This window comes from Typopeltis vanoorti, chromosome 10 (genome assembly GCF_054136105.1).
Source record: "Typopeltis vanoorti isolate ZY-2024b chromosome 10, IOZ_Tvanoo_1.0, whole genome shotgun sequence".
Taxonomy (NCBI): domain Eukaryota; kingdom Metazoa; phylum Arthropoda; class Arachnida; order Uropygi; family Thelyphonidae; genus Typopeltis; species Typopeltis vanoorti.
The window spans coordinates 11,092,346-11,111,432 of record NC_143558.1 but is presented as its reverse complement, the minus strand read 5'-3'; the positions used below and the strand labels follow the sequence as shown (position 1 = coordinate 11,111,432).

The window sequence follows — 19,087 nt, the reverse complement described above, 5'->3', positions numbered from 1 at the left end:
ACAAGTCCCAATTTGCTCTACAAAGCGAGGGCATACCACCAGGCGTGCTCTGATCTGGAAAGAAACAGTAACATGTTGTCCCCCCCCCCTCCCTTTCATGAACAGAGCATGCCTGGTATCACTTTGTAGAGAAATTGGGACTTGTCCATAAACAATGCTGATTTCCATTGATCTTGGGTCCAGCTGGTGGAGATAGTGTGAAAGTTTCGGGAGGCATCTATGGTTCGATGCACTGATGTGTACATGATTCCCCATGGAACCATAAATGCTGCAACTTAGAGAGACAGAGAGAGAGACTCCTTAGGGGAGATATTTATTCTACAAGACAATAATGCTTGTCCTCATCAAACAATGTTTGTGGACCAACATTTTCAAAAAAGAGTATCGTTCATATGGACTGGCCAGCGAAGTCTACTGACCTTAACCCTATTGAGCATGTTCTGGGATGCTCAAGGTAGACATGTTTCTGCTCTCAACCTCTCTCTCTCTCTCTCCTTTCCAAAACCTTCAGGGACTTTAGAGAGCTTTGCAATCAACTGAGCTCCCGTACACCATTATAAACAGTATGAAACATCGTTGTGAGTGCTGTATTGCTGTAAGGGGTGACTAGCTTCTTTATTGAAGCACATTGACAATCCCATTTTGACTTCTTGTTTTAGACCATTGACTTTGTGTGCCCATTTGAATTTTATTGCATAAAAATTCATCATCCAGGGTTTTGAGTTACAGTAATTTTTCTTTTTATTCATTAATTTATGGAAACGGGTTGTAATCATTAGCTAAAAGTGTTGTGAAAGTACTCTTAATACACTACTGTACACTTCAAAATAAAGTGAAATGGACAATAAAACTTATTTGTTTTATGGGAAAATTTGGAGAAAAGGGCAAAGCTAATATTAATAGCAAGTATTTACTGGACTTCTGCTCAGGACACAAACTAGACATTACTAACACTATGTTTCAACATAAAGATGTGCACAAGTTAACATGGAGAGAAGACATAAGAACTAAAAAAAGCCTCATTGACTGTGTCATTGTTGATGGTGATATCTTCATTTTGGTTCAAGATATAAGAGTGTACAGAAGATTTAAAATTAAAAGTGATAATTACTTAAGCAAGATTAAAATGGATATTACATTGAAAAGAAAAGTATGTAAGAAAGTTTTAAAAAGAATTAAAGTTGAGCAGCTTTTACAGGTAAACTGTAGACTCAAGTATACAAATATTATTGAAGAAAATTTGAAGCAGTTTGAAAACAAGAACCAAACATTGGAGTCTTGGGAGCAAACTCTGAAGAAGACATTGACACAGAATCATATTAAAAATGAAGATTTTAGAAAGGAACTTGATGTTGTTAGCATTCAAGAATGTGTAAAGCAATCTAAGATGGTATGGCCACTTAAATAGAATAAGTGAGGAAAGATTTTTCAAGCCATATTGATGCCAATATGGCATGAAAAAGACCCAGAGGAAGACCAAGTTCTAGGTGGATTGATTTAGTAAGAAGTGCCTTAGAACCACAAAATGTTAAATATGAAATATTGTAGTGCTGGCAAGTAATACACTAATTTGGAGTAAAATTGTGGATAGGAGATTAATACTAATGTAAACTTAATCATGTAGTGCTATCATAGTAGCCTGAATATCCCTTGAGGATTCATATCAGGAAATTGATGATGATAATAAAATACTGTATATCTCCTCCCATCCTTCTTACAACCAAATACAGATCAAAATAAAACTATTCAGCATTCTTTAATTTTAGGCTATAGTTGGAAAAGATACTTAAAGTTCTCCAAAAATATAGTCTCCATGCCACTTGGATACCACACATTCAGCTAGCCACTTATTTGTTCTCTAATAATCAACTTCATCTTGTTGCACTTCCTAAAGTGTATAAATTCCTTGTGCCTGTAGTTTAGCCTACATTGGACAGACCGGTAGATCTGTTAACATCTGCCTTGAGCACAAAAATTACAACTGCAATTAACTGTAAAGCAAGTTAAAACGATATTCTATTATAAGAAAAATATAGCAGCAATACTCGAAGTTTGCTATTAGTAATGACTAGCAAGGCTGTTAATCCTAATTGTGCCCCATTGTTTAAGTCACCAGTGGAATTATTTTCCAATTTAGCAACAACAAGAATTGGCAAGATGTACATACCGTTCTACATTGTTGGAATTAAAATACACGTAGAAGTGTTTTATTCTAAGCACATGAGATAATCATCAAATGGAAAAGAAAGTCAATTGCTCTGCTAATAAATGTATCCAGTCCACCATTACTGAAACTTCTCTGTTATCTCTGATACCTGGCTCTCACGACATCATTCCCACATTCATAAAGAAGAAATTATAGTATATGCTCTACTGTGATATGAAATGAGCAGCTGATGAATACAAGAAAGAGAATGCATGCTCAGTAGAAGGTGTAGCATAATTCATTGCTCTATAACATAACACAGCTTTCCAAGCTTGCATGTTCCACAGTACATGCTCTTTGCACCTCTGAAGATGATGCTGCGTGTTGGTTCGGGTAATGTAGGGCTTGCATATTGCAGTCCTATCATAGAAACCCATGTTGTGAGCCTCAGTTCTGAATATTTTTGTGCATATTCCTGTTCCAGTCAATGCCCAGAACTCTGCATTCAACATGTCAGCCGGCGAATGGTGGCAGAGTTTACATGTTATCCTTCATAGCACCTTATGGTCATGTTCAGTGAGTGGTGGGTTGTCCATTCCAGGTGGCACTTGCAGTTGATTTCCTGCACTTCCATCTGAGAATGCTATCACTGACTGTTGACCTGGGATGGCCCAGTTTGTCATAAAGTTCGACAAACAGATGGGTCTACAGTATAGCTGCTTAACATAATGCCTCTTTCAAACTCTATCAGTTTCCTTCTTGCAGCTATTTCACCTCATAGTTGCACTGACTTGGGAGCATCATATTACTCCAATTTATACCATCTACAAACGTGTACACAATAGACCTTGCACATAGGGATGGCTGTTGAATTCTTTCCAAGCAGAGTGTGTGTGTGTGTGTGTGTGTGTGTGTGTGTGTGTGTGTGTTTGTTTCCAGAAATCTGAAGGGGGGGGGAGAAGAAACATACACACACTTGATTTTAATTTTTTTTATATTAACTCCACACATAAGATACATTACTTATAGCATATTAGTATCATGTGTTGGTAAGTCACTAATATATTCATCTCTTATGAACAGATGACAGTTATTATTCTTAGAGGCACTCTTTAAGAGAGATGGGGTAGACAGAATGATGAATAGTGGACCCATCATTAGGTTTGCAGCTGGAGTGCAAATATTTCACCAGCAGCAGCCAAAGTTTTTATAGGGTTGGAAGAAAATAAAAGAATCCACATACATGATTTTAATTTTTTTTTGAATACATGTTAACCATGCACACAAGAAGTTGCAATATCTATTGCATATTAGTAGCATGTGTGGATATGTCATTAACCTGTCTCTTATGAATGGATGGAGGTTATAGTTCTCAGTGGGGAACACAGTGTGAGAAAGGCCATTTAACATGTTTATTGCCAATCAAGCGATATCGCGTGATGCGAGTTCTCACCAAATGGCCGATCACGCGTTATCTCGTGGATGTCGCTAACTAAATAAAAAAATAAAAAAAATTTGGCCACCACGCGAAATTCCAATTTTCAGCTTGGCAATGAACGATATTGCGTGATGCGAGTTCTTACCAAACGGCTGATCACGCGTTATCGTGTGGGCATCACTAACTAAATAAAAAAATAAAAAAAAATTTGGCCACCACACGAAATTCCAATTTTCAGCTTGGCAATGAAAGTGTTAAGAGAACAGAGTGATGAGAAACAGGTTTGAAGCCAGACTACAAATAATTGATCATCACCAGCAGCTCAAGTTTTTACAGGTTTAGTGAAAAGTGAACAGGTTTAGAGGAAAGTGAAAAAATGTTGAAAATTATTTTGGCAAATCAGTATCCATGAAAATACCTGTAGACAAGGCATAAGCAGAAATAGGATGCTTGTGAATGAGTATGAGAGAGGGATCATCGGTTAACTAGATTACTTTCTTCTGGATACCATCACAAATTTTTAAGAATGTATTTGGTACACCAATACAAATGTAAGGTCAGTAATTTAAGATTGATAAATTTGGGACAGTGTTCGGAAAAGAAAAAAGAATACTTACATGGTTTGTCAAATGAAGAGGAGCTGCATCGCAAAGAAGTCATTTATATAGGAGGATGGGGACAAACCAAAGTGTGTAGTCTCAGAATACTCTGGAATTGGTGGAGAAATCCAGAGAAAGCATTGTGCATTAGTTAAGATGCATTAACTTCATTACCACGCTAGTTGTGAAGGTGACTTCATACTTATGCTTTGGTATAGAATTAAAACAAGAATGTAGTTTCATGTCAAGCATTATATATATTGTACCCAAGTGGAAAAGCTTTCCACAACTATTTCTCATTTTGAGTATTTAATAATAAGGTGATACCTCATTTTTCTTCTTGAATGTGGGAAATATGACTTTTGCATTTACAGTCCCAGTTTCCACTAAAAGCAATATATGAGCTTGCTGAAAATCTGTTAACTGGACCAAATATGTTCAGTAATCATCTTACTGAGGGAAATATGCATTTAATTATTTTGAAAGATTAAGCTACCAGGTCTTTTGTAGGATTTTATTTTATTGACATGATTGGCATGTGTATTTCTACTAGTATGGAACACTGCTTCATTTTCTTCTGACTGGATTCTAATTATCTTAATCACTGCTCTAGCTGTTAGATTTATCAAGGAGGTTCTTATCCTTGTCCAGTTAAATCACCTAAAGTTTAACCTTGTACACTATTGCATTTGGGATTACACAAAACATTACTATATATTATCAGTGTTTGTAGAAATTATTAAAGTTTTGTAAGTTGACTGGAGAGCTTACTAGAATACAATCCTCGGCAACCCTGAGTTGCCATAGCTTGTACTACTTAAAAGACATGAGCGCTGCCCAAGCGTCCATATATTTGCCTTTTATTACTCTTACGCACTGACTGAGAGTTCATTTATGAAAAATGCTTTCCTCTGACATTTCGATTTCCTTAGTACTGAATGAGAGTTTTTGCTCTCTTAAGGTCTGCCTGGTCTCTGAAGAGAACCAACCAATTTGAAAAAGCTGTCAGGCCAGTAAAACCTTTATCAAATGCACTAATAAAAAGCGAATATTTGGAAGCTTGGGCAGTGCGCATGTCTTTTAAGTAGTCCAAATTAAGGCAACTAGGGGATGCTGAGGAGTGTATTCTTGTAAGCTCTCTGATCAACTTATGAAATTTTAATTGTTTCTACAAACATTCAGCTTTGAAATAATGTTGGTTCTAGTATCCACTTTGCATATGTAATTACTATATATACATAAATAATAAAGATATATGGCATTGATGGATTTTGGATGCTGCAGATGACTGTTGAACCCAACTAACATTTAGAGATAAATGATGGGCAAATTTATATCCAAGTAGTCAGCAGAAATTTTTTACAACTATTATAAGAGCTTGACTGATGTTCATTCCTTAAAATATTTGATTTTATTAATTTAGCATATGGGGGAAATATAAGAAACTATTGAGCAAAACTATATACACAGACTGACAGTTCAGTAACCAGTTGAGGGCACTGTCTGAGAGGAAATACAAATTCCTGAGGCCTCCAAGAAAGGAGTGTATAGGGCAGTCATCAGTAATATAATGCATAGTCTGCACAGCACACCATACACACACAGAAGGATCACTGTGAAATTCCCTACAGATTTAATAAGTGGGCACATTGACCTTGTCCAGTCCTAAATATGCTTAACTGACTCCAGAGGCGTCGAGGTAGATTGAATCCTGGTGGTTTTCTATTTGGATCTGTGATCAAATACTTGTTTGTAGTTTATTCCAGAGTTGTCTTCACAAGTCCTGGGGGAACCATCATATTAGAATTCTACTAGCAATATGGGCAATCTGGAGGCAAGTTCGCATGCTGGAGATGAAGAGACATCTTGATGAATAGGAAGATGCATATTATTTCTGATTTTATATATTTATTTGAGGATAGCTTCTTTTCTTCTGAAGCATGAAGAAGTAATGTGAGAAAGAACAGGTAACCATGGGAAGAGTAGATCATAAGGTACTAAAGATGGTTCTCATTGTTAAGTGGTATGTCCACAAGAGTTGCATGATGACTTTGGCTTCAAACTGGTAAACAATCCTCTACAGCAGGGAAGACTATAGTCAGGGCAGCTATTCTAAGAGTTGAGGTATTACAACCCCAAGTTGTGCCTGTCAGCTTGTTTATGATGTTTTTCCTAGTAGATATCCTTACCTTAGTTTTTTCAAATGTTTTCAGTAAGTTAAGCTATGGTCAAGTGCGACATAGGTTTACTTTTATGGATTAGAGCCCTTTCCTTCATACTTACATAGTGATCAGAATGCATCATGAAAATTATGGAAACAACTACTGCATTAGAGTAAAACTTTAGTTTAATATAAACCACAATAAACACTCAGTGTTTTGACCTTCACATTAAGATCATCATCTGGAGTATGCACGTATATATACAAAGAAACAAGCTGCACTACAATCTACATGGTATGCTAAAGTTACCGATCAACTGTTAAAACTATTGGCCTGACCTCTGACGGGGAAAAACCCTACTACATCAAAGCTAGAGTCCTGTTATTATTATCATCATCTATTAGGTTACAAAATTAAATTAAGCTGGAGAGCAATATGTTCACACACAAAAAAAATTACTTATATAAGTATACATATAAATTACAACAAGCCGGTATGGATAGTGCCAATAAAAGCTGAAAAATTGCTTAGAGTCCTAAAGTCAGGGTTTGCGGGAAAACTAAGTGGGCGTGAATGTATGCCATCCAACTTTTGGGGATTTTTATGCCACCATTATTGTTAAGATTAGGGTGGTTAATCAAAAATTCACAGGCTTCTTTAAATTTCCATTCATACCAGGTTTTTGTATGATGTAAAAAACAAGTACTTTTCCATTCAATTTGATGTAGGGTGTTAAGAGCGTGATCTGAGAGATCTGCTTCTCTAAAATTTGCACAGACTACATAAGTGTTCTGAGGTGCTTTAACTGCATTAAGTTCTACCATCATATACGAGACTGTAGGGTAAAAACCAACTGTTTATTCTGCTCTAATGACACCAGTTCAGTGAGTGCCCACAAAATGAGTCCAAGATGTATAAATTGCCAAAATCATAACAGGCATGCCAAAATCAAAAACAACTACAGACGCATGGCACTAAGCAAAGACTGCCTGACATGCAATTACTATAGACAGCTCAAAATTCACACATAGATTATGGAAAACAATAATAAGTTAGCAGAAACAATGCTACTTCCCCTGCATGCCTTCAAATAGATCTTGAATGCTCTATCAAGGCTGTAAATAACAGAACTCATAAATAGAAAAAATATAACACTAACATTCATACTAGAAACCTACAACATCAACAACAAAATATGTGGCTTTCCAGGTGTAATTATGAAATATTTTCCAAAGGATCAGAAAGACAGCTGCAATGCTTGTAGTCAACCCTGAAGTTGATGCAATATTAATTTCTCAGTACAGCAACGAGGACTCAATACTTATTGAAATTACTTACCATTGAATCAAAATATTTGTTGCAAGTTTGTATCTAGACTATCACACTGACATAAAATATGACTTAGAAAAAATGGGCAACATCGTGGATCTTACTATCAATCACGGCCTAATTCTTGGAATGGATAGTGACGCCCATTCAGTTGTATAGTTTAACGAGAGCAAACAGTAGAGGTAAAAATCTGGAAGAGTTTTCCCTATACTAAACAATGACTGTAGTACCCCATCATTTGAAAATGCCAGAGGAAGCAGCTTCATTGATCTGGCAATAGCAAACAACTCTATTTTACCCGGGGTTTCTAAATGGAGATGCAAGGAAGAGGAAAGCTGTTCAGTAACAAAAATTTAAATGGAATACACAACACAAACCATCGCATTAACATCAAGTACCTCATCAACAAAACCAATCTAGACATATTTGTAAAAGCATTAAAAAAAATTTGCATGCCTAATCTCAGAACATCATTTTAACGGGATCAATGAATAACAGCTCAGACAAGAATCTAGCCATCTGGGCATCAGCACGAGCCCATATAGACTTCATTGCTTCTGTGCTTTCATCAGGTCTGGAAAAATCCAGCAACCAAACAAACACCCAGAACGACCAAGAAGCTAAACATCCATGGAAGAAAATCAGTACCTTGGTGAAACAAAGAACAGTCCTAAAAAAAATGTGTAAATGCACCAAGACAACTATCAAAGAACATTCAATAATCAAGATTTAAGATATACTAGAACACAGAGCTACTATAAAGCCAAGTACACCTATCAGTCCAAAATTACAAATGCGAAACAGAATCATGGAAAAAATTCTGTACTCTTCAACCATATTGAATCCTTGGAACTGTATATAATTATGATTACTAAATTATTTAAGGAATTTACAACATATACTGGAATATTAATTAAAAGAAACTTTAATAAATACCTCCTATATTTCAGCAATGTCACATTACCATCTTCATGGGAACATACAACAATGACACATGCACACAGGCACTACAAAAAGCAAATGAAGCAGAAGAGAGAAACTACTGTTGTTCCTAGTCTTAAAGGTGCCCCCTAGCAGGCTATATTGGGTTGTCTTGGCTGTTGGGCTGAAGTTCTCAAGATGCAAGCTTCCCAGATTTGGGGCAGTCTCATGTACCCAAATTTGTTGAGGTTTGGAAAGTTTTTTAGAGCTGAGGCTGATTCCATGAACAGTCTTTCATATTTAAATTTGCTGTGGTGTATTACCGTGGCTTTCTTCCAACTTATTCTGTGGCAGGCATCCAGAGCATGGTCTGCAAGCCTAGAGTAGCTGTAATGGTGAAACCGGATGTAGTCTTTGTGTTCCAAAATCCTGACATTTGCTGTCCTGCCTGTTTGGCCAAAGTAGGACAGTTTACAGCTGCAAGGGACGTGGTATACCCCAGGTAGGTCTAGGGGAAGTGGTTGGTCTTTGGTTGAGCGGATAAGGGATGCCAGTTTTTTATATGGTTTGTAACAAGAAGTGAGGTCATATTTTTTTAAGATTTTGGTTAACTTTTCAGAGGTGCCCCAGATATAGGGAATGGTGATGGATTTAGTGTAATCTTTGTTATGAAGAGGGGTGAGGGATTGTGGTTAACTGGTATACAAACAAAATCATCAACATAGCCAAAGTAGTTCAAGGAGCACATGGAAACATCTAAGACTCTTCAAAGGAAAAGACAACAGCAAAAGAAGTCAGGTCATATTTTTTTAAGATTTTGGTTTAACTTTTCAGAGGTGCCCCTGATATAGGGAATGGTGATGGATTTAGTGTAATATTTGTTATAAAGGGGGGGGGGGTGTGGTTAAATGGTTTTAATATTTTTTGGGGGTTGTAGCCATTGGCTAAGAAAGTGTTAAGGATGTGGTTTAGTTCAGTGTGTAGGGCATTGTCATCTGAACATATTAATTTTGTCCTATTATATAGTGTGTTTTTTTTTTCCCTAACCACTGAACTAAACCACATCCTTAACGCTTTCTTAGCCAATGGCTACAATCTTCAAAAAATATTAAAACCATTTAACCACACACTCCCCCTTTATAACAAATATTACACTAAATCCATCACCATTCCCTATATCTGGGACACCTCTGAAAAGTTAACCAAAATCTTGTGATTGATTTGTACTAAATCCATCACCATTCCCTCTATCCTGGGCACCTCTGAAAAGTTAAACCAAAATCTTAAAAAAATATGACCTGACTTCTTGTTGTTGTCTTTTCCTTTGAAGAGTCTTAGATGTTTCCATGTGCTCCTTGAACTACTTTGGCTATGTTGATGATTTTGTTTGTATAGAGCTGTTATTCAGGACTAAGATCTATTTCCTGCAAAGCTGCTGTAATTGCTGGATAGGTAAAGATGTGAGTGGGTGTCAGTTCAGTATTGGGGCAGTTGTTGCAGTTTCTATATGTTCTCGTATCATCTGTATTGAACAGGGCATTATAGAGGAATGCCTTGTTCGTAGTCTTGCTATCGTGGTGGAGGTCTTTCTGTCAGCATTGATTTCAGGAATTTGATGTTGTATCACTGATTTCAGTGAAATTAGTTTAGCTTTTGCTAGTGCATTAGCATCAGCAAGAGTTATCATGTGAGTTTCTTGGTTGAGTTCTCTGGCTTCTTTTGCTAATTTATCAGCTGCTTCATTGTAATCAATGCCTACATGAGCAGGAATCCATTGTAAAATGCAACTTTTTTCCTAAACACTTTAGTTGATTTAAGAGTTTATGGGTGTCTTGTGTGAGCTTGGTATTGCCATTTTTGATTGCCTCCATAGCTGATCTTGAGTTGCTGTAAATTATAATTCCCTCAGATTGTTGAGATGATGACAATTTTAAGTAGGCTCCGAGTGCTTTATTTAAGTTCGCTGGTAAAATTGGAAGCAATTCTCCCAGATCCAACTTTTATTAAAAGTTTTTCGCCCTTTCGGGAGTAGAAGGAGAACACCAGCGCCTCCATTAATCACATCGGTGTCTGACGATCCATCGGTATAACAAATAACTTGTTTGGAGGATGAAAGAAGGTTGATATTATTTAGGCCTTTTTCTTTGAGCATTTCTTTTGATTCTTTTTTTGTAGTGAGTTTGGTAAGGTTTAGATTTATGGAGGTATTTGGAGGTCAAGACCTATTTCCTTCTTGATAGTGTCATCATATTGTAAAGTTCATATTTATGAATTTAGGGACGCAAAACGCACATGTTGAAAAGATTATTTTACTGATTAATAATAATAAAATAATAACTTTACGTTTTGACCGCTGTATTGAGGTCATCTTCAGAAGGATACATGTGTATAAGAACAAGCTACATGCTGTTGCACTCTATACAAGTAAATTACATCTATGTTGTTAACTAATCTTTTTTCTTAGCCTGCCCTCTAGTGATAAAAAAAATAAATAAATAAAATAAAATAAAAATTACAATAAACTCTTTGCAGGCGTAGACTTCTGTGGCTAATTGGTTCAAAAGATATATTTCGGTGATTACACCACATTTTTTATTATTCAGTTTTACAAAATACTGAAATAATAGTTCCCAACAAGTTTCTTAAATCATAGGATTTACATCTTCAGGGAGTAAATAGTATAACTTAAAGTTTAAACAAGAGAATTAATAAATACAAGTCATAACCGTCTGGCTATTCATAAAACTCAAATAACAGAATGCAGATATAAAACGTAATTGATGTTGAACAATACTGGACGATGTCATGTGTTCTTGTTCTCATTCATACAGTCCGAGCTCAGATTGAGGTAAATTTTTTATTAGAGCTGACCACACTTGATGGAGAATTAAAACCTTGATTTTTATTGCATCGGGTTGGGTTTTTAGCATATTAGCAGCTTCTTTAAATTTTCTTATATAACTGTTGTTTTCTATTTATGTATGACATCGTCGTTTTTTTGCCAGAGTACATCGTGTTCAGTGGAAGTGGTATGGAAAGCAAGACCCGTTTTTTTGTTCTCTTTTGTATTGTACGTCTTTTTGGTGTTCAGCCATGTGTATTTCTCCAGATCTTCCTATCTGTCCTACATAGCAAATCCCGCATGAGCAATGGATTTTGTAGACTCCTGGTTTTTTAAGAGGATGATGAGGTGGTTTTGGTGGATGTTGGAATCTTGAGATTTTTTCCATACGAAGGAAGGCTACTTTTATGTTGTGTTTGTTCATTAATTTGGCTAGCTTATCTGTAACATTTTTGATATAAGGAAGCGAGATTGCGTTTTTGTAATTCTGTTTTATTGTGTTGTTAGCTGAAGGCATTTTAAGGATTCTCTTGATGGTTTTTGTTTCATATCCATTCTGTTGGAGGATTTAAGTATTTTAGTTCTTCATTACATCTTTCTTGTGTGCTGGAGATATTGTATACTGTGTCTCGAAGAGTTTTAATTAAGCTTATTTTTTGTGAAGGATGGTGGTGTGAAGTTGCATTTAGAAATCTTCCAGTATTTGTCGGCTTCCTATATACTGAGAACGAGAGTTTACTTTCTTTATTAACTTCTAATAGAATATCCAGAAAAGGAAGTTTTTTATTTTCTTCTTGTTCTAAAGTGAATTTTATGGTGTTGTGCAAATTGTTGAGATAATCTTTGAAATTGATACGTTCATCTGTTGTTCCATTGAATATGATGAAAATATCGTCCACGTAGCGTAGCCATATTTTTGGTTTTTTTATGGTAATTCTTAAGAGCATTGTTTTCAAATTTTTCCATAAATAGGTTTCCTAATACCGGTGATAATGATGAACCCATGGCCAGTCCTTCTTTTTGTTCCCAGATTCTGTCTTTATAGGTGAAAAAAGTATTGTTTATACAATGTTTAAAAAGATTCAAGATGTCCGGAGGGAAGAGGTCGTCTAGGAGATTCAAAATTTCTTCTCTTGGGACGTTTGTAAACAAGCTGATAATGTCTAGACTTGCTAAGATGTCTGTTGGACCAATATATATATCTTTCACTTTTTCTATGAAATGTTTACTATTTTTTATGAAGGAAGATGTTTTTCCTATATGTTGTGAGATCATGTTGGTGAGGTATTTCGCCAAGTTGGAAGTCGGTGAATCTCTTCCATCTACTATTGGTCTTAAAGGTATATCTGTCTTATGGATCTTTGGAACACCATATATTCTTGGTATCAAAGGATATTTTGATTGTAAGTATTTTTTAAGTTCTTCCGTCCAGAGGCACTTTTTTTATTAGATCATTTGTTTTTTTGTGTGTATGCCAAGTCGGGTCTCTGTCTATGAGTTTATAGGTGTTTGTATCTTCCAGGAGACTTTTCATTTTGTTATCATATTCTGTAGCATTTAAAACGACAGTTGTTTTGCCTTTATCCGCTTTTATTATGACAATATTTTTGTCATCCTTTAACTTTTTAAGGCAAACGTATTCATTGTAAGGTAGATTCCTACGAGGTTATCTGCTTTTTAATAGTAAAGCTGTACTTTCTATACAGATAAGATCTGCCGTGTTGTCCGGTAGATTTCTAATTCCTTTTTCTTTTTGTGCTATGATATCAATTTTTGGTAGGAAACGTGGGGTTAAGGCGAAGTTAAAATCCTTAAGTAAAAGGTTATTCTCTCTTTTTTTTTATTTATTTATTTTTTATTTTTTTATTTTTTAGGATTCTCGAAGAAAGATTAATAACTACTTTTGAATGATCTAGTTGTTTTTTATGTATTTCCTTCTTCTGAAGGAATAAGTTGAACTTATGAATTAATGTATGTCTCTTCTGTTCTGAGATCGCTATTGCTTTGTTAAATGTAACTATCGATGTTGTTCCATAGGTAGGATGGAAGAAATGTGGCCAGTTCATTATGAAGAGAAAAAGCGTTATTACTAATTAATGCTAATTCAGCTCTAGTGACTGTAATTCTTTCTCTTAGAAAAGCTAATTCCATTTTATCATAAATTCTGGAGGCCTTGTTTGTATGGAATATGCGTTTGATTTTGATGAATTTCGGGATGATTTCGTTATCTCTGCATCGGATAAGGAAAATTAGATGATTAATGAAGTTGAGATGTTTAATGCATACTTTCTCTAGTTGTATAACTTTATGCCAAAAGCACTCACCGTAAGTTTGTAATTGCAGGCGTAGACTTCTGTGGCTAATTGGTTCAAAAGACATATTTTGGTGATTACACCACATTTTTTATTAGTTATACAAAATACTGAAATAATAGTTCCTGTAAATCGTAGAATTTAAAGGGGGTAAATAGTATAACTTAAAATTTAAACAAGAGAATTAATAAATATAAATCATAACCGTCTGGCTATTCATAAAACTCAAATAACAGAATGCAGATATAAAACATTATTGACGTTGAACAATGCTGGATGATGTTATGTGTTCTTGTTCTTGTTCATACAGTTTGAGCTCAGATTGAGGAACTCTTTTCTGAACCCCAATTTATTTATTTGTGTGGGGTTCCCCTCCCCCATTCCTCGACCACCCCTTAGGACTGGTTGAGCCTTCCTAATGAGGAGTTAAGTACTATATCCTATGACTGTAGTATGTGTGTTCATGGGGGCAGTTTGCCTGCTCACAGAATAAAAACCCCAGATAAACTGTGGGGGGGAGGGGATCCTGCTGTTCATGCCCAAGACCGGCTAACTTGGCTATGGCTGAGAAAGATCCTTAAGCTCCTCACATCGTCAATGGGAATCGAATCTAGGACACTCTCCTTCCCCAGGCATATGGTTGCGAAGCGCATAGCCACTAGGCTAACCACATGGACTCTAAACCCCAATGACACTTGTAAATAAACTGTACTATCATATGTTGCTAGAGATCAAGGTCTCTTCCTAAACTTATGACAATTTGGCATGAGACAATTTTATTTCACGTACATTGTCTAGAATTGAGATTTTGTGAATAAAAGTGAGGGGACAAAATGAAAAACTGTACACCTGGACTGGTGTTTAAGCATTTTGTAAATTTTATAAAATGTTCCCTCATTTGTTACATTAAGCACCCACTATTCAGAGTTCCATTCATATAGCCATGAAATAACTTACAATTTTTTTATGGTTTCATATTTAATATAGTTATATTCCCTCATCAGGTGTACGTTTGTCACACACAAGCAGCATAGGACAAAGGGGATCAGAAAGGAGACTTTTAAGCCAGAGGCTTGTTGAAATTCTTAATAAAAATGATCCTAGAGAATGTGAACAAGAATTACTCAGGTTAAAGCATGAACTGGATATGAAAAGTAAGTATATCCTTCTTCTTGGGACAAAATCTTTTGATTTCAAAATTTATTCTTAAATTATCATGGTAAACATCAGGTTACAAAGTTTCATTAAGATAAATTTTTTAAGCGCCATGCTACTCTTTTTTACATTATATACTGTATTATATAGATTAAATCAGATAATATTATAAGTATAACTGTTTTGTAAATAATTTCTGCCTATAGCAAGTTTTTCTTCAGTGAGTGTAGCATGTTATATCTGATAAGAAATTATATGGTAGATTCTATTAGTGGTCCACCAGTTAATTGGGGCATCCATTTTATTAGGACAAGTATTGAAGAACAAAAACAAAAGGAGAATATATCAAGAATTTGCTTCATTTATTCGTGACATAATGTCATTTCATTGGGCCAGCCAGTCTACCACATCTTCTTAGTATTCTGCAACTGAGCAGGTTCTTCTCTTAGTAGCAAAAACTTTCCTTCCACTCTCTTCTGTTCTGAGCCTTCTCTTTCAAGGTTATGCACCTGTCTCCATTCAGTATGTCATCTAGCATTTTTTCCTTACACTTCCTCTGGGTCTTTTTCGCATCTATTTTTCCTTCGATGGTATCTATGATTCCATTCCCTCTCAGAATATGTCCGATCCAGTTTCCCTTTCTTCTTTTTATCCTCCTTAACAAACTTCTTTCTTCTTCTACTCTTTTTAAGACCTCTTCATTAGTTATTTTATCAGTCCATTTGATTTTTTCCATTCTTCTCCAAATCCACATCTCAAAGCTTTCCAAAATCTTAATTTCTTCTTTCTTCAATGTCCAAGTTTCAGCTGCATAAAGGGCAACACTCCACACATAACATTTTATTAGTCTTTTCTTTAGGTTTCTATCCATTTTACTTCTGAATAAATTCCATTTTCTATTAAAGGCATCTCTTCCCATCGCTATTCTTGCTTTTACGTCACTTTTACATCTTCCATCACTGCTAATCACACTTCCTAGATATTTACATGTCTTTACTTGATTCAATTTTTCTCCATTTATTCTGATATCCATATTTGCCTCTTTCCTTGCTATTTTCATTACCTTTGTTTTTCTTATGTTAATTTTCATTCCATAATTGATATATGATTCCAGTAATCTGTTCAACAGATGTTGTAGTCCTGTTTCAGTATTTCATAATAATGCCTTGTCATCTGTATCTTATTGCAAATATTTGTTTGCCTCCAATCTTTATTCCTTCTTCTGAATTCTCCAGTGCTTCTTTTAACATTGCTTCGAAATACATGTTAAACAAAATTGGTGACAGAGAACAGCCTTGTCTTACTCCTCATCCAAAGATACCTGGTTCTGTTGTACCATATACAGGGTGTTCGGGATAAATTTGACAGTTTCGTAAGGAAAAAGAAAATCTTCTTTGTATCTATTAAATTTAATGAATTGACAAAAAAACATTACAGGCAGATTTAATTACAATACTATCAACAAGATTTACTCAAAATAACCACCATTAGCATCGATCACAGCTTCAATTCTGCTTCGGAACCTCGAACAAGCTGATGCTACAGTCTCCCTGGGAAGGGCCGCAAAAACTGTTTTAATTTTATCCATTAACTGGGCTTTTGTATTACTGGAAGTGAGATTGGTGTCTTTTTCAACTGCGCCCCATACAAAATAATCCATGGGGTTAAGGTCTGGGGAGTTTGGAGGCCAAACATTTGGACTGGTGAAGTCGTAGAAATTTTCAGACAACCATTTTTGACTTTTCCCAGAGGTGTGGCAAGGGGCCGAATCCTGCTGCCATACATACGGCCTACCATTGGCTACCCTTGTTATCCAGGGCTTGACTACAGTTAGCAACTCCACGAACAAAGCCCGAATTCCAATGCCAGGGTTCTTCAACACCTGTTCCTGCAGATTTGCGAGGAATTCTGCTGTACGAACGCAATCAGATCGTCTGCTAGGGATCTTTCTTCTTGCTACATCCTCGTAGTCACCATTGCAAGTCTCTAGTTCATGCCTGATTGTTTTTACTGTATTCAGGGAGCATTGGGCAGCAGTCGTAATATCCTTATTTTGATGGCGGGCTCGAATCATCATGATACAAGTTATTCTCTTCCATGATTCAGGTGGGTTCCAGCTATCCATCCTTTCTGACATCTTGTATATGAATGAAGAAGGGTCCAAACTTTTAAATGAAGAGAAGTGTGTGTTAATACATGTAACTTACGGAAAAATATAATTAATTATAAATATGTCAAATTTATCCCGAACACCCTGTATGTCTCACACTATGGCAGTTTGTCCCATATATAGTGAAATAATCTACCACATGGCATATTAGAAAAATTATGTAATCTTGCTTCAAAAATTAGGCAATGGTATCTAAATTAATGTATATTTCATTTCTAGAAGTGAGATTAAAAGAGAGGGATAAAATGAAAAACTTTACACCTGGACTGGTAGTTAAGAATTTTGTAAATTTTATAAAATAAAGATGTTTCATTATTTGTCACATTAAGCACTTGGATGGTTATCTTGTGTTATAATCATGCTACATTGTTTGGATCACTGAAATTAATTGATTCTTTAACAATCCTATGCTCTTTAAATATGTGAGGAACTAGTAAATAAAAGCTGTTAGTTATTTGAAAAAGGGCCAAGCAGCAATGCCTTAAAGAGATTAGAATGTTTGAATGGAGAATTCAACAAAATGCTTGGATGACATCTGAATATTTTTTTAAGAAGCGGCTTTTGAGTCGTGACATAGAATTACAATGGAAATCAAGAAACATTTAACTGGTCCTTGAGAGTTGTTAAGGAGGTCATTGCAAAAGTTAATCTTTTACAAATGGAACAGTTTATGGCCAATTCTTGGTAAGGCATAAGCAACAAGACCATTCAAAACTATTTTGTTCACTGTGGTTTAAAGCATTCAGTTATGGATATGATAGATACTTTAGATATAATTAAAATGTAATATATATTGATCTTTAATTGACCATGATTTATAAACATCTAATACCAACAAGTTTTGCCCATGGGGCTGTTCGGCTTCTTCAGGGCTTATAACGGTAGGAGAAAAAACTCAAAGTGGCTAGTACAGAAAAAATGGAGTGACACTATCGTATAAATTACACATTTAAACAGAATGTGGAACATTACACGCATGGAGCGTGTTGTGTTAGTTACTGTTATGAAAGCACGTTCTGTAGTTTCGAGCAAAATTAAATTCTGGCAGACTGAGTGATCTTATTAAGGTTTTCCATATGTCAGCTATTATCATTCCCTGGTTTCTGTTAAGATTTTCTCCTGAACGGAGGATTACAACAACTTCCTTGAAATTTCTACAACAGAAATCTTCTTCTATGTGTTCTTTTTTACGGATTTCGAGGCTTCTTGATATCTGTCCTATATAGTTTAGACCACAAGCACATGGGATGTTGTACATTCCAGCGTGTTTGAAAAAAGAATAAACATCTTTTGGCGATCTTAAAATGTGACGGACAGTCTTGACTGGTTTGCACGCAACTCTGATGTTGAAAGGTTTAAAAAGTTTTGCGATCTTCCCGGACACTGTACCTGCATAAGGAATAACTATGGATGAACTGTATTGAGTGGTGGTAGGTTGTTGTTGTTGTTGTGGGTGGTTTCTATGAAGAATCTTGTTGATTAGATTCTTCGGATAGCCATTTTTTATTAATGTCTCTGTTATATGAGTAATTTCATCATAGAGTTCTTTTTCTTCTGAGATGATGTTCTTTGGAATCAACTACCGTTTTTGGATACCCTTATCAAGAAACTAGCAGATGGACATATCAAGCTAACAGTCTACTGGAAACCAACACACACCAGATGCTACCTTCATTTCACATCAACTCACCATATTTCCCAGAAGCTCAGTATAATATATATGCTCAAAAATAGAGCTACGAACAACATCATCTCAGAAGAAAAAGAACTCTATGATGAAATTACTCATATCAGAGACATTAATAAAAAAATGGCTATTCAAAGAATCTAATCAACAAGATTTTTCATAGACCCCCCCAACAACCTACCATCACTCAGTACAGTTCATCCATAGATATTCCTTACACAGGTACAGTGTCTGAGAAGATCACAAAACTTTTTAAATCTTTCAACATCAGAGTTGTGTTCAAACCAGTCAAGACTGTTCGTCAAGTTTTAAGATAGCCAAAAGAC

General features: G+C 35.6%; 1 protein-coding gene across 1 annotated transcript in view; it reads left to right on the top strand.

Annotated features, from left to right (window-relative positions):
• Positions 1–19,087, top strand: part of pcx (pecanex) — a 621,557-nt gene that overhangs the window by 168,099 nt on the left and 434,371 nt on the right. Inside the window, exon 8 of the mRNA XM_090398640.1 lies at positions 14,754–14,903. Coding sequence (XP_090254766.1) covers positions 14,754–14,903 — 150 coding nt within the window. The remainder of the gene's footprint in view (positions 1–14,753; positions 14,904–19,087) is intronic.